Source organism: Lonchura striata, chromosome 22 (assembly GCF_046129695.1).
Source record: "Lonchura striata isolate bLonStr1 chromosome 22, bLonStr1.mat, whole genome shotgun sequence".
NCBI classification, from domain to species: Eukaryota; Metazoa; Chordata; class Aves; order Passeriformes; family Estrildidae; genus Lonchura; species Lonchura striata.
This window is the reverse complement of record NC_134624.1, coordinates 109022-124324: the sequence shown is the minus strand read 5'-3', so window position 1 is coordinate 124324 and position 15303 is coordinate 109022. Positions and strand designations below refer to the sequence as shown.

At 59.2% G+C, this 15303-nt stretch overlaps 1 protein-coding gene across 1 annotated transcript; it reads right to left on the bottom strand.

Annotated features, from left to right (window-relative positions):
- Positions 1-9770: 9770 nt before the first annotated feature.
- IER5L (immediate early response 5 like) lies at positions 9771-11246 on the bottom strand. The gene has a single exon (XM_021551420.2). It carries the CDS (start codon positions 10974-10976, stop codon positions 9987-9989), a length of 990 nt encoding a protein of 329 aa, XP_021407095.1. The 5' UTR covers positions 10977-11246; the 3' UTR covers positions 9771-9986.
- Between the last annotated feature and the right edge of the window lie 4057 nt (positions 11247-15303).

Below are 15303 nucleotides of genomic sequence, written 5' to 3'. Positions count from 1 at the left end.
CCAGCTAGATTGTAAGATATGAGAGTAAATTCTTTTATCAAGCACTTGCTGATCACTGGAAGTGACTGCTCTGCAAAGGGCCTTCTTTTCCATGTTTAGAGCATATACCTTTAAAAATATTAGTTTAGGTATTACATACCCCCTTAGAAAAAATTCCCTTGTAGGCAAGAATAAAACTTACAAAAAGGCTGTTACAGAGATCATCAACTCTCTATTAGATAGCTTGGAATATGCTCCACTAGCACCAGAGTTTAGTCTTCTCTAAATTACTGTAGAGGATTTGACTGTATCTTGCTGATCCATCCACATTTTAATTTCCTCTGCACGGATACATATTGCAGGATGCTGGAAATCCCCAAGCCCACTGGAGCTGCAAGACTGGATGTTTCATCCTGTAACACCAATAAAATGTTAATGCATACTAATAGCAACAGCAAAGGGGTTTATGGAGCGAGCTTGGAAGTATTTTATAATTGGTAGGGTATCTGTGTCACAGAGAATTTGGGGTTAGAGTCATCAAGTATTGCACTTTGTCAACACAGGAAAAGAAAAACCCTCAAAAAGTACCTCAAACCTACTAATTTTTATAATTAAAAGGGAAAGATGGGAGATGAATCCCTGGGGAGAGAGCAAAACATAAATTTCATATACATGAGAGAGCTGCCCCTGGTTGGGATGGATCAGGGTCTGTGTGTTTAGTTGCCTGCTCTGCCTGGAGCCCTGCTGCAACCCTTCCTGAGGACACTGCCTTCCTTTCCCTCCTGGAGACCAAGGATAAAAACATCCTGCTGTACAAACCCAGTGAATCTGGGCATGGGGAGACATAAATCCATCAGTAAGATGAAATCCAGGGAGCTGACCATGACTTGCCTTCCAGCAGCTCATTGTGTGTCCTCTCCACCCAGCCTGGTGGTGTGGTCCTATTTACTGCAACCTGAGGTACCAAAAACAAGGAAAATTTGAAACTGGGGTCAGAAGGACCAGATTTCCTCCCTCTTGCAGGGTTTCCATCTGTCAGTCTTTGGTTGCACCCCTTATCCTGCCTATTCCAAACTCGTGTCTGGGTGCTCTGGTCGCTGCCTGTTGTGGTGAGGACGTGGGACACGGAAAAGAGATCCCACCCTGTCCGGAGCACCGCGTGGGAATTGCTGATCCGCCCTGGCTGGCACCTGGCTCCTCTTCTCCTCCCACTGGATTGAAGCACGAGGTCTCCATGCTCCAAGGACAGAAGGGGAAGAGCCTGGATGGCCACAGCGCTGCTTGTTTTAATAGATGTGCTCCAAAACATGAGGGTTTTCCCGACTCAACAGATCCCCAGCCCAGGAATAAGCCGGAGGCACTGCCTGACCCCGCAGGCACCAGTGGGCTGAGCTGAAGGAGCTCTGGATGGAAGTGCTTCTGAAACAACCTAAGGCTGGGTTAATCCAGTGGTAGAAGAAACTGAGGCTCAGTCCTCCCCTCATTGTTGTGTGACTGAGCCGAGGGCACAGCACCACGGAGCCTGGGGCTTCCATGTGCTGGCTCCTGGGGCTTCTCAGCCCTGTCCTTGCCTTCTGCTGCATGCGGGAGAGCCAGGATGCTCATGGTGCTGGGGGAGATGGGTGATGGGAGAGAGCAGACACAGAGCCTGGACACGGGCGTTCTCCCCTGGCTCTGAGTGCTCCCCAGAAACCCTGGGTGTGCTCTACCCCTGTGCAGGGCCACCCCCAATCCCATCCCATCCCATCCCATCCCATCCCATCCCATCCCATCCCATCCCATCCCATCCCATCCCATCCCAGCCCTGCTGGGAGCTGTCTGCAGAGCTTTCCCTTGCCTCACAGCAGCACGGGGCTGGTGGGGGTGAAGCCTGTCCTTTCTCACGTATTTTGGGTTGCTGTTTGCTCTCCAAAGCAAACACAAGGGTGAGTTGCTGGAATGCCCTTGCCTGAGCTGAGCAGCCGAGCAGCCCCGGCTCGCTCTGTTCACAGGAATATCTCCGAATCCTGAGCACTCCCTGCCAGGCGGGCAGCACCGGGCTGCGCTGGCAGCCGTGAGAGGAGGAGAAGGAGGAGGAGGAGGAGGAGGAGGAGTGGGCATGGGCAATGGTTGGTGTTTTGTTCATCCTCACCAGGGAGAAGAGGAGAAACAAAAGCAGGAGCAGTGCGGGGCACCGGGCTGGCTGGGCGAGGAGGAGACAAAAATAATTGTGCAGAATTTCATCGGGGAGCTTGAAAAAGGGTGATTTTGTGAGCAAACAGTCGCCTCCTAGCACAGAACTTCCCAGTCTCCAATTTCAAAATTCCATTCACATCAACATCCACTTTCATGTTGCAAAACCGGGGGAAAAAGGGAAGGAAAAAAAAAATGCAGCTTTGCACATTTCAATGCAAAAGTCTCATTTTGGTGAGGAAAAGAGGGAGAAAGCACTGCTTTGGGGGTTCTTTATTAGAAATCGAGCTTCCAGAATGGAAGTGTGGAAATAATCAGGGACCTGAGGCAAGGGGGGCTGCCCCAAAGCTGCTCCTGTCTGTTGGGGCTGAGCCCAGTGGGGCCGTGAAGAGGCTGCTGGAGCTTCCCACGTGGAAAAGGTGGGAGCAGGCACAGTGCAGAGGCTGTGCTCTGGACACAGGAGTCCTCATGAGTTTGGGACAACAGGTATGGGGGGGGAAACACATGGATCCAGCCCAATGGGGGACCTGCCAGCCAGGCAAAAAGGGGCAGCTTCAGTCCTAGGAAAAGGGGGAGGATTGCAGGGAGCAGGAATGGTCCACAGCAGCACCATGGATGTGGGGATTTCCCTGGGAAAGCCCTTTCCCCTCCTCTGGGCAGAAGCACAGATGGGGTTAATGCTCTGCCTCATTCCCCACAGCTGTGGGACAGGTGATTTTGCTCAGCTGGACCACTCATGGGGTGAGGAGTGAGGATAAGAGCAGGCTTTGGTGAGGGCTTCTCCTTTCTCTGCTCCTTTTTCTCTAAGACATGGAGTTGGTCAGTGTTTCCCCGAGGAAAAGGAGCCAGGGCGTCCCTGCCTGGGCTCTGCTCTGGGCTTGGCCCTCTCCTTTTCTCCATGCTGACCTCCCTGTGCTGTTTGGCTTGGAATGAAACTCCTGCCTGCCTGGCATAGAAATCCCAGAGAGCAGCTCTGCTGGAAATGTCTTTTGCCCTGAGGAGCAGCTGGAGAAGCCTTCAGCCTCCGAGAGTCTGGGTCAGCAAAGCAGCCCCAGGTCCCTCTGCAGGTGACCAGGACTGGCAGCAGAGCCCCCTCAGCCAGGACCAGCGGTGACACCAGAGGAGCCAGTGCTTAGGAGAGCAGGTGAGCCCACCACTGGCTTTTGGATTTTGCTGGGCTGAGCTGTGTAAGTCCCAATGTGGAGAAGTTAGCAGCCACTTTTCCCCATTTCCCAGCTTGTGGGGGCAGCAGGTCCTTCTCTGCAGAGCCCTCATTGTGTTTCTCTGATGGAAAGGTGGCTGAGGGGGTCTGTGCACCCCAGCTTTGCTGCAGAGCTCTGCCCAGCTTGTGTCTCTGAGGTGCCAGTAAACCCCTAAATCATTTGGCATCCGTGTCTTTTGAATGCTGAGGGAGGTTTTTTGCTTCTCCTGCGGTACAGCCGAGCTCCTCGTGCATTGATGGTGGTGGCAGAGTGTTGCTGAGATGGCTGCTCTGTGCTTAGTGGCTGCTGCTTCTGTGAAAAGTGCTTTTTACTCTAATTTTTCTATTGTGCTGTTTGTGCTGTTCTGTGTGAGGGACAGCAGCTTCTGCCACACAACAGCCTCCTCCTAACTTTCCTACCATGTGCTGGTAAATCCAGGACAGGCTTAACTCAAGGAGCAACATTAATCATCAAATCTATAAGCAGGATATAGAATGGCCAAGTGTGAATAATTACTGCTCAGGTGCTAATTACCCAGGCCCAGACCAAACCCAACATATTAAACAGACTGCTAACGGCAGCGGCCTCTCGACCACGCTCCTGGGTCCCCCATTGCTCTCCTACTGCTCTCTCTGCAGGGGACTCCTGCAAACATCTGCTAACATGTGCAGATCCCAAAATATTCTTCTGCTCATTCGTGTTTAAGCTGGGGAGATGAAATGGGAGGGATCTGACTCAAAATCAACAGATGGAAGGAAGGAAGGACAGCTAGATCCTGCCTGGGTTCCGCAGAGCACAAGGTTGCTCTCCTGAGGATGGGCTGCTGGGACTGGATGATATTATGGGCTTGTTCTTGGCACTTGTGGTTTAGATGGACATGGAGCTGCTCCAGTTGTGGATCAGCACCTGGGAATTGGTGCTTGGCTCATGGTGTGAGGGCGGGTTTTCCTTGGGTGGTGCCCAACCTTAGTCGGTTGTCCATCCCTGTGTCCATCCTTGTCCCTCCTGGCGGGGACAGACCTGCTGGATGTGCAGTGACATCTGGGCTGAGCTGCTTCAGTGGCACGAGGACTTGGCTGAACTGCTTGGGCTTGATCTGTGACTCCCTAATGCCAGATGTGAGCCCTCCAAGCCCCAGTGGGGTGTTGGGGGTGCAGGGCAGAGCCCTGTGACCGGTGGGTGCTGGGTTTGTGCTGACCCTCTGCTCTTGGTCAGCCCGGCAGCCACCTCTGCAATTGCCTCTGGGTCAGGGACATCGGGGGAGATCCGGACCATCCTGGGCTCTGCTCCCAGGTGCTTTCAGCCCTTCCTGCCCGCTCTGCCCAGGGCGGCTCCCGGCAGAAGCGGCCGGGCTCGCTCGGCTCCAGCCTCGGGTTGAATTTCTGCCTCTGTCACCGGAGGCAGCGTCCCTGCCCCGGGCAGGGTGACTCTTCCCCTACACAAGGGGGTTCAGCGTGGTGACACTGAGGACACCACAAGCAGCGGATCTGCTTGTGGAGAGCGTTTTGCGCTGGGAAGGGAAAGCCACATGTGTCTCGCAGCTGGCAGAGAGCGCGGTGTGCGCGCCGAGCCGGCTCCCTCTGCCTTGGCACGCTCAGGACTCCCCTGGCTCCCCTCACCGTCCCCATCTCCACCTCCGGCGGTTCTGTGCCCGCCACGCTCCTCCTGTCCCTTCCAGAGGAGCCCTCCGTGCCTGAATCCCACTCCAGGGCTGCCGGGCAGGAAATGCTGGCGATGCCCGTTCACCCCCGGCCGGGAGAGCACGAAGGGGAGAGGGGACATGGAAGGATTTTTAGGGTCAAACTCTTTAGCATCAGCAGTGCTGGGGCACGTTGGACCGCGCTGGGGACAGGCGGTGACAAGGGAGCAGAGCTCACGGCTGGGCTGGGGGGTGCGGCGGTGGCAGCTGAGCTCCCTCAGATTTTGGGTCCTCCACCGTGCTCCAGCCCATCTGCTCTGCATCTCTCACCGGAGCAGGGGACCGGAGGGGTGGGGGGCGAGCTGGTGGGTGCCTACCGCGTGCTGGGGGGGCACAGCCCCTTCCCCGCGGCACCCGGGGGTTCAGCCGACTTGTGAAGGGATCAAAACATTTTGTGCCTGGAAGACGAGGAGCGAGTGCGAGAGTGAGGATGGGCTTGTGTTGGGGGGTGCAACCTTCCCCTGTCACCTCCCTTCTAGCCTGAATGCTTCTGCCATCATGATTAATTTATCAGGTACTTATGAATATGCAGATGAGACTCTGGTTTCCAGGCTCTGCTTTCAGGAGAGGCTGTGATGGGCTTTCTGCTGCTGCCGCCTTCGTAAGAAGAAAAATGTCATGTACCAGCGTTTAAAATAAATAAATAACTGCGCCACCGAGAGCGTGTGAGTCTTCGCGGCTCCGCGGAGCTGTGGGATCTCCTCGTTCCTCAGTGACAGGGATTTTTGAGTGTCCCTGTGGCATATGCACCCCGACTCCCCCTCCCCGTGTGTGTACCGGCGATGCGGAGGCGTCTTTGCCAATTCCAGCCTTTGAAACCTTGACTGAAGCCCCAGAAACTTCCACCGTGAAGGCGGGCGAGAGCTCCCCCGGGAGAGGGGACATTCGGAGGGATAGGTGCGCCTGGGGTGGTGGATCCTGCGGGAACGGGTGCTTGTCCTGCTGCTGGCTCCTTTGTCGCTGGAAACCCCGAGGTCTGGGAGATGGGGAGCGGTTTGGGAGGGTGATGAGCGTGTGGCTGTTGCACTAAAGTGAGCTCTGACTTTGTCTGGCTGGGCTGCCTGGAGCAGGGGCTGTAGGAAGAGGATTTGGGTTTAAGATTCAGCAGCTTGCCATGCTGACCTGTGGGCGTCCGCAGAAGCACCTGGGTTTTAAAACTTCCCCCAAATACTGTGTGCAGCAGCCAGGGCTATGGGTGCAGGAGATGCTACTTCTCCTAATGCCGCTGCCGGGACCCCTCTCCAGCCGCCTCCGTGCCGGGGAGCCTCGACTCCCGGGGCAAGGAAGCGGGATGGGGCCGGGAAAGGCCCCCCGGGTCCCGTCCAAGGGGCCGGGAGGAGACTTCTCCATGGCCCCGTGGGTGAATTCTCTCTGGCCAAAGCATCCAGCTCTGGTTTCACAGAGCGCTGGTGCGTTCAGTGCTCCCGCAGTCCCTCTGCGCCTGGGCAGGGGGTTACAGGGCTTACATTTTCAACTGGAATTTTTTTTTTTTTTTTGAGGGGAGGCTGTTTGGAGGATCAGCAGGGGAGGGGAGCGGCGCTCAGCCCTGCGGCGTCCTGAGCGGGACAGGGCTGCCCGGGGCAGCAGCCCCGGCGCTTGGGGACAACGCGGCCGCCCCTGCCCCTTCCTCTCCTCACGGCGGGGGGGTCGCGACTGCCTCCTCTCCCCTCTCTCTCCTCTCCTCTCCCTTCTCTCTCTCCTCTCCTCTCCCTTCTCTCTCTCTCCTCTCTCTCTCCCCTCTCCCCTCTTCTCTCCCCTCTTCTCTCCCCTCTCTCTCTCCCCTCTCCTCTCCCTTCTCTCTCTCTCCTCTCTCTCCCCTCTCTCTCCCTTCTCTCTCTCCCTTCTCTCTCTCCCTTCTCTCTCTCCCTTCTCTCTCTCCCTTCTCTCTCTCCCCTCTCTCTCCCCTCTCTCTCCCCTCTCTCTCCCCTCTCTCTCCCCTCTTCTCTCCCCTCTCTCTCCCCTCTCTCTCCCCTCTCTCTCCCTTCTCTCTCTCCCTTCTCTCTCTCCCCTCTCTCTCCCCTCTCTCCCCTCTCTCTCCCCTCTCTCTCTCCCCTCTCCTCTCCCTTCTCTCTCTCTCCTCTCTCTCTCCCCTCTCCCCTCTTCTCTCCCCTCTCTCTCTCCCCTCTCCTCTCCCTTCTCTCTCTCTCCTCTCTCTCCCCTCTCTCTCCCTTCTCTCTCTCCTCTCCTCTCCCTTCTCTCTCTCTCCTCTCTCTCCCCTTCTCTCCCCTCTCTCTCTCCCCTCTCCTCTCCCTTCTCTCTCTCTCCTCTCTCTCCCCTCTCTCTCCCTTCTCTCTCTCCCTTCTCTCTCTCCCTTCTCTCTCTCCCTTCTCTCTCTCCCTTCTCTCTCTCCCTTCTCTCTCTCCCTTCTCTCTCTCCCTTCTCTCTCTCCCTTCTCTCTCTCCCCTCTCTCTCCCCTCTTCTCTCCCCTCTCTCTCTCCCCTCTCTCTCCCCTCTCTCTCCCCTCTCTCTCCCCTCTCTCTCCCCTCTCTCTCCCCTCTCTCTCCCCTCTCTCTCCCTTCTCTCTCTCCCTTCTCTCTCTCCCTTCTCTCTCTCCCCTCTCTCTCCCCTCTCTCTCCCCTCTCTCTCCCTTCTCTCTCTCCCTTCTCTCTCTCCCTTCTCTCTCCCCTCTCTCTCCCCTCTCTCCCTCCCCGCTCCCCCGGCCCCGCGCGGCGCTGCCGGTCCCGCGGCGGGCGCCAGGGGGCGCTGCGGGCGCGGAGCGGGCGCGGGGCGCGGAGCGGGCGCGGGGCGCGGAGCGGGGGCGCAGCCGGGCCGGGGGCTCCGCGCTCCGGCTCCTCTGCGGCCGCGACCCCCCCGCAGCCCCTCCGCGCCCCGCAGTCCCGTGGGTTCGGTCTCTCGGACCGGCAGAAGGGAAGGCTGCGCTCCCACGGTGATGCGCGGGGCTGGGAAGGGGGGGTTTTGTCCATGTGTTGATTTGGGGGGGTTCCCGAGGATGTTTGGGGTGCGGGGGCAGAGGGACGGTTCTATCTGCGGGATTTGCGCTGCATGCTAGGAACTGCGTGTTGTGGACAGGGTTAATAAAATAATAATTCTCCCCTCCTGAGGTGGCCGGGGGGTGTTGAAGGGGTGCGGAGCGGCCCCGGCTCGTTCCTGTGGGGTAAAGGAGGGGAGGAGAAAAACACATGCACAAAAAGGGGGAAAAAAAGGAAAACCCGCCCGCACCACCCAGCGGCCCCGCGCGGGGATAACAAACTCCAACTTAAAAAAACTTCCCGAGCGCGTCGGGGGGCGCGGAGGAGGCGGCGCTGCCCAGGTGCGGGTCGGGGCAGGGCCGGGGGGTCCTGGCTGCTCCCCCCGCCGCGGGACGCGGGGAGGGGACCCGAGCTCCGACCCCTTCCCCACCGCTCCCTTCCCCACCTGGGACTCGCTTTGCGCGGCACAGCCGGACCCAAGGGGGGCTTTTGTTGCATCCTGGCAGCCGGAGGGGGCTGCGGGTGTGTGTGTGTGGGGAGAGGGTGAATCTGGATGGTGTTGGGGAGGAGACAAAGGGGTTTTTCCGAGGCCGGGGGGGAATCGGAATTTCGGTAAATTCTCCCCGGTGCAGAGGGGAAACAGTGGCTCAGGAGAGGGGCTTCAGCGGGCTGCGGGGTGAAGGAAAGCAAGGGCACAGCAACTTTATAATCGACTTTTTATTAAGGTTATAAATTTAAACAAATCTGAACAGTTTTACCCGGTGATATACAATTCCATATGCACAAAAATACAGGCTTACAAACAAAGAAAAAGGAGCAGAAAAAAAAAAGAAGACCCCAACAGACCGTTTGGCAAAGCATCCTCAGTTACACACAGTGCTGATACCGTGAAGTTGGGAGTGGGCAAAAGAAAGAGGAGGGGACGACGACCAGAAAACCCACCTTTTTACAACAAAAGGTTTTTCTTTAAAAAAATAATGTAAAAAAAAAAAATCAAGAGATTCTACAGGAGACAATCTCTTCACAAGACCAAACACTGCTGGTTTTATGATTGGGAAGGCTAAAACCAGAACAGTTAAACTTAAGGAAAAAAAAAAAAAAAAAAGAAAGAGAGGGGAGAAAAGAAAAAAAAAAGGGGTCAGACCCGACACACACATTGGAGACGTGAGCCGTGTTACACGGGTACCTGCGGCATCACAAGCACACACCGAGGCGGAGGCTCCGGGCTGCCGGGGGTGGCTCGCCCCCTCGCCGGCGTGGCGAGGCGCAGCCCGGAGGGACCCCCGGCTCCTGGTTTTCCCCTTCCCACATTCAGCGCTCAGAACCCTCCAGCGCTCCCCTGGCACAAGCGGTGGGAAGAAGTCACATCGCACACGTTTCTTCTGGGAGGAAAGTTGAAGTGTTTTCATTTCTGCCTTTTTTGTTCTTTTAAATATATAAAGAAACGCACAAAAGCGCCGGGGCAGCAGCGGCTTTCCCCTGTCCGCGCCCTGAAGCGCAGCGAGCCGGGGGCGGTGGGAGCCGCGGGGCGGCCCGGGGCGGGGAGCGGGGCCGGGGGCGCTCCCGCCGCGGGGTCCCGGGGCCGGTGCCGGCTCTCACGTGGCGCTACCGGCCGCCAGCACCGGCCCCGGGAAGCCCGCCGCGAAGAGAGCCCGAGCGGACACAAAGAGGATTATTTAAATAGGTGCCTCGGTTTTGTTTTTGTTGTTGTTTGTTTTCGTTTGTTTGCTTGTTTTTGTTTTTTTTTTTTTTCCCCTCTTATCTCTGCAAAAATAAAGTCCCAAGATCTTAGATTTTTTTTTTCTTTATTGTACAATTTATAAAACACTAGCGCGGCTCAGCCCCCCCGCCTCCCCTGCGCACCCCTCGGCACCCCCCTCCCCTCGCCCCAACCCCCCTCCCTGCCTTTGTTTCAGGGTCCCCCCTCCGGAGCCGCCGTCCCTCGGATCGCACCCCCGTTTTGTCAACAGCCCCCCCACACCCCGTCTGCTCCCCCACTTCTCTCTAAAACGCGACGATGGCCCGAGTCCAGGCTCCCAGGCTCGCCAGCGCCTGCTTGCTGCACAGCTGCCCGTTGAGGGGCTGCTCCGAGTCCGCCTGCTGCCGGCTCACCAGCCCCGTGAAACCGGAGCCGAAGATGGAGATCAAGTTGGAGATGTTGGAAGAGTCCTGGGGGTGCTCGGCGCTGTACTCCTCGAAGCGGGCGCGTTTGGTGCACGGGGCGAAGGGGGGGCCGCCCGCCACCCCGCCTCCCCCCGGCTCCCCTTCCTCCACCCCCTCCTCTTCCTCCTCCTGCCCCGGGTAATACTTGCGCTTGGTGCCGGGCGCGGGCGGCGGGGAGGCGAGCCCCGGTGCCGGCTGGCAGCAGCAGGGGCACTGCGAGCAGCAGTCCTGGTGCAAGTACCCGTTCTCCACCGTGGTCACGACGTGAGTGTCCAAATCCAGCACCGTGGTGCGGCTGCTACAGTGCGGGGCCCCGCCGCTCCCGAAGTCACAGCCGGCGGCGTAGAGCAGCCCCGGGGCCGCGCCGCCTCCGCCACCGGGACCGGCGCTGCCGGCGGCCCGGTAGAAGCCCGGGGACGAGTCTCTGCAGGGCGCTCGCTGCATCTCCGGGGGCACCGCGCACACCGGCACCTCCAGCAGCTCCGCGCCGCCCCGCGCAGCCCCGCAGCTCCGCGCCTCGCGGTCCTGCGTGTCGGCGGGCAGCGGGAGCGCCGCCAGCTCCGGCGGGGCGGCGGCGGCGGGCGGCGGGCAGGCGGGCATGGCGAGGAGCGGGGCGCCGTCGGGGTAGTGCTGCTGGCGGCGGTAGAGCTCGGCGTAGCGCTCGCTCAGGTAGAGCTGCCGGGCGTTGCGGAGCACATAGGAGACGAGCAGGTTCTTGTGGAGCTTGATGCCGCCTCGCTGCGTGCGGGAGCTGTGGATCTTCCGCAGGGAAATACTGATCAAACTCTGCGCATCGAGGGTGCACTCCATCCTCCTCCGGCCCCTCAGCATCGGCTCTCGCCGCCCGCGCAGCCAGGCACCCCGGCCCGCATCCACACGGCAGCCGGGCGGGTGCGGAGGGTCGTAAGGAAGGAGGATAAAGAGGCGGGGGGGGAGGGAATAAAGGGGAGGGGGGGAAGGGGAAAAGGGGGCAAAGAGCCTGAGGTCGCTGGAGAAGGGGGGCAAATAGAGAGGGGTGTCTTCAGCGGGCGGCCAGCGGCGGGAGCAGCGCGGGCATCGCCGGGGGCTCCCGCTGCTGCCGCCGCCGCCGCGCTCCGAGCACGGACGGCGCGGGCGGGCAGCGCCACCAGCGCCGCGCGCGCCCCCGCCCCGCCCTCCGCGCGGCCCCGCCCCCCGCCCGCCCCTCCGCGCGCGCCCGCCCGCCCCGCCCACCCGCGCGCGGCACCCCCCCCGCCCCCCCCGCGCCCAGCCCGTACCTGTCGCGCAGAGACACTGAACGCCCGCCCGCCCGGCCCCCGCCTTTTATACCGCCGCGCCGGCCCGCGAGCCCCGCCTCCCGGGGCCGGCGCTGCCAATGGAAAGGCGGAGAGCGACTTAACGGGCGGGCAGCGCGGCCAATGGGAGTGAGGCGGGCGCCTCGCGCCGTTCAAATGGTGCCAGGCGCGGCGCGGCCCGTGAGGGCGGCGGGCGCTCGGCCGGGCTGGGCGGGGGGCGCTGAGGGCACCGGGGGCCCCGCCCGAGCGGCGGCGGGGCCGGGGCGCCGCCTCCCCGCGCCGCTGCCCTCGCACAGGTGAGCGGGGGGCGGTGCCCGCCCCGGTGGGCGGCCCCGAGCCGCCGCGGGGGCGGGGGCGCGGCACGCCCCGCCCTGTGACACCCCTGAGGCACCGCGTATCCTCGGCAGGACCCTCGGTGGTACCGGCGCCGCCTGTGACTCCCGTCCCCGCGGATGCTCCGCTCCGCTTTGGGCTGCCCTAGCCGCGGGGGTTGCCGGATACCCCCGCGGCGGGGCCGCCTCTTGCCGTGCCTGCGGAGCGCCCGCCGTCACCCGCGTTCGATGGGGGTCCCGGCTTTCCCCCGATGTGGGGGCAGGACCGCGCATCAGTCACTCCTCACAAAGTGCCCCAATCACACCTGGTTTTCCCCCAAAGTGAGAGCAAGACCGCGCTCGGGTTAATTATGGGCTAATTAAGGCATTCCGTCCCGCCTCGGGGCACACGGCAGTGTCGGTGGAGCAGGGCAGCGCAGCCCCTGCTCCTCCTCACAGAAGGGTGTGAGGGGAGGGGTCTGGGCCGGTCCCTGTGGGGTTAGGGACCGCAGGGGCTCAGGGGTGGGTTTGGGGGATGCAGAGACTTAGGGGTGTCCCCACGTTTGTTCTTTAAAAGCTCCAGTCAGCGAGTGACCCAGTCGCCGCGCCCGGGGAGCTGTAGCACCCACCGAAGCTGGTGACACCACAGAGCAGCAGCCCTTGTCCACCAGGTAAGAGCTGGGGGGCTCAAGGCAGGAGGCTGCAGTGTCTGGGTGGGAGAAGGGGCTCAGACACGGATAGCCAGGAAGGGACTACAGTGCTGGGGTAACGGGAGCCGCTTCTGAAATGGCATCTTCTGTAGAGAGCAGAAGGTAAGGGAGAGAGGAGGGAGGATTTCCACTGACTGCAGAGGTTCTCCAGGCTGGGTGTCTGCTTTGGGGTCACCCTGGCATACAAACCTTGGCAGTGGCTATGAGCAGCCTCGTGTCTGCGAGTGGTGGGGTACCCATTGGAAAGAAAACCTCTGAAGCCCTTGTTCCTGCTGTGCAGCCCAAACTCCAAACCACAGGAGCAGGGACACAAGGTGATCACCGGGGTCATCAGCTCACTGTGCAAAACCCGGGATCCATGGGGAGCTTTGAGGGGGATGCTTGGAGGGCTTTTCCTGTTGCCTGGCCTGGCTGTATTCTGCTGGCTCAGCTTGACACTGTCCTCCACTGAAGGAAATGGGAGCAGACCCAGCACCACAGAGGATTTTGTTCCTGTGGAAGGGTGGTTGGGGCAGCAGCTGAGCTAGGGCAGCTCACTGCTCCCTGAGGAGCAGCTGGCTAAGTCTTGCATGCTCATGGAGCAACCTTCTCCACAATCCGCCTTCAGCCAGGCAAACTGGGGTGAATGATACTCTGTGCTTGCCCAAGCTCTTGTAAGATGTTCTTGTTCCTTGTTCATAACATAAAAAGTGATCACAACCCGTCCAAAGGGTGGCTGTGGCTCAAGGCAGTGGGTACAGGCAGTGTTGGAGGTGGGGGGTTGTTCTGTGTCCATCCTCTCCTCCACCAGGCTCTCTCTTGTAATTCTCCCTGGCTGCAAGTTGGCTTTTCCAGGGCTGTGGCTGCACAGCAGCTGGAGGTTCAGAAGGTGATAACTGGAGCTGGTCTGTGCAGATACTACGGGATACAGCAGGATTGGGTTTGGACACATTGTATAGGTCAGTGCTGAGCTTTGGGTGTTTGGAGGCTTGAGCCAGGTCTTGCTGCTGCTCAGTGAGATCAAAGGCTCTGCCATCATGGGCTGTTGGAGTTGGTGCTTGTGGACTGAGCCACAGCTGCAGCTCTGCAGCATTTTCTCTGTCCTCATGGGTACTGGGGAACCAGGGCAGCAAGCACTGCTGCTGCCAACCTGTGCCATATCCTCCACCCAGCCAGCGCAGGCAGTGATTTCTTCTCCTGCTCAGCTGGCATTTGCTGCTCTCTGGCTCATCTCCAGCTATAAAACTCCAGTTTAGGTGGTCCAGGCTAAGAGTTTGAACTGCCCATTGGCCGACTATGATGGGGTGGCTTGGGCAGTGCAGATGGGGCCAAGCACAAAGCATTGCCCTGGCAGACACCCTCTGCCCTGAGCTCCTGCTCACCTTCCCACCTATGACTTGAGCATGGCCTCAGGACACTGCCCAGTGCTGGCCCTCTGCTTTTTAATCATCGAGTGGCCCAGCTGGCCTCGAGTTGCACATTTCAGCGAAGGGTCAGGTTTTGCAGAGCTCTGCTTGCAGCAGTGCTGGGTTTATGGAGCTGCAGAGGGTTGTGCATCCTCGGGGCTGGTCGGGCACTGCGGGGCAGCCCTGGATGCAGGAGCTGCCGCTGTCTCTGGCTGTCAGAGAAGTGCCCTCTGCTGTAACTGCCTGAGAAGCTTCGTGGCACCAGGAAAACCTGAGAGCTCAGTAGGAGCCTCTAGGAGATGAAGATGGAATTAAAACTTTAATCTTATTTAGACTCTGGGTAATTAATATAAAGGCTGTAAAACGTGGGCCTGATCCTGGTGCTGGCTGCTGGGCACCGTGCTGTGGCAGGCAGGGCAGCAGCAGCTGCAGGCTGGCTCTCCTCCCCAGCTGGCTCTCCTGGCAGGTGCCAATGTTTTGTTTGCAGACACGGTGGCTTTAATCCTGGAGCTGGGACGGGTTGTGCACTGCAAGAGCCATGCTGCTTCAGTTTGGCCTGTGGACTCCAAAATCTCCCAGAGACAGGAATCTGGCTGGTACCTGTCTTGGCACACAATTGCAAGCTCTGCTTTTCTAAAGAGGATAACGAGTCCTGTCCATTTTCTGGCTCTGAAGCAGCAAGGTGGGGCAGGATGGTTTTGGTGCTTGCCTTTCTCAGGAAAACCTGTGTGTCCTGTCCAGCATCCCTATTCCCTGGTGTTGGGGTTTAGGTGTCCTTTCTATGGGCAGGGCCCCTAAGGACTGCTGCAGTGGACAGTTCATGTAGAACCATCTTGGTTAAATGCAATTCCAGCTTTTACCTAGCCTTTATATGGTCAGGACCATTATTTCCCCAAAGGAGAAGGGAATGGGCCCAGAATTTGCTCTCTGAAGTGCTGAGCTACACATTTTCTGGTGTAGATGATGCTGGTCCTGGGGACTGCCTGAGATGTGGGCGCTGTGGGGCTGCTCCTGGGCTGGGGATGGTGCAGCTGTACCACACCTGGTCCAGCCTTGCTGATGTCCTGGTGCCAGGGCTGGTTTTGCAGCCATCGATCCTGCAGCAGGATCCAGCAGCAAAACCTGGCGGTCCGCTGCTCTCAGCTGCAGAGTAAACAAGCTGGCAAGAGAAACCATTTTGCTTCAGCTAGTAGGAGAAACCCTTTTTAGGTAGCACTTCCAACTGGCAATGCTCTCCTTCATTAACCCCCTCCTTCCCTTTCCAATGAAACGTAAATTTGCAGCGATTGGAGATCAGGCACTTGCCAGTGCAGCTTTGCCACCCAGAGCAACGAACACAGACGTGAATTTACTGCTTGATCTCATAATTTCAGTGCAATTAGACTGGCTGCTATAAAGCAATTTCCCCTTGAGCCTCAGAGTCCTGGGCCTGGGCACTGCCCATCTTTTCTCAGACATGGAAACGGAGGCCTTTGGGT

Coding starts and splice junctions, on each gene's coding strand:
- IER5L (XM_021551420.2), bottom strand. CDS start 10,976: ATGCTGAGGGGCCGGAGGAGGATGGAGTGCACCCTCGATGCGCAGAGT.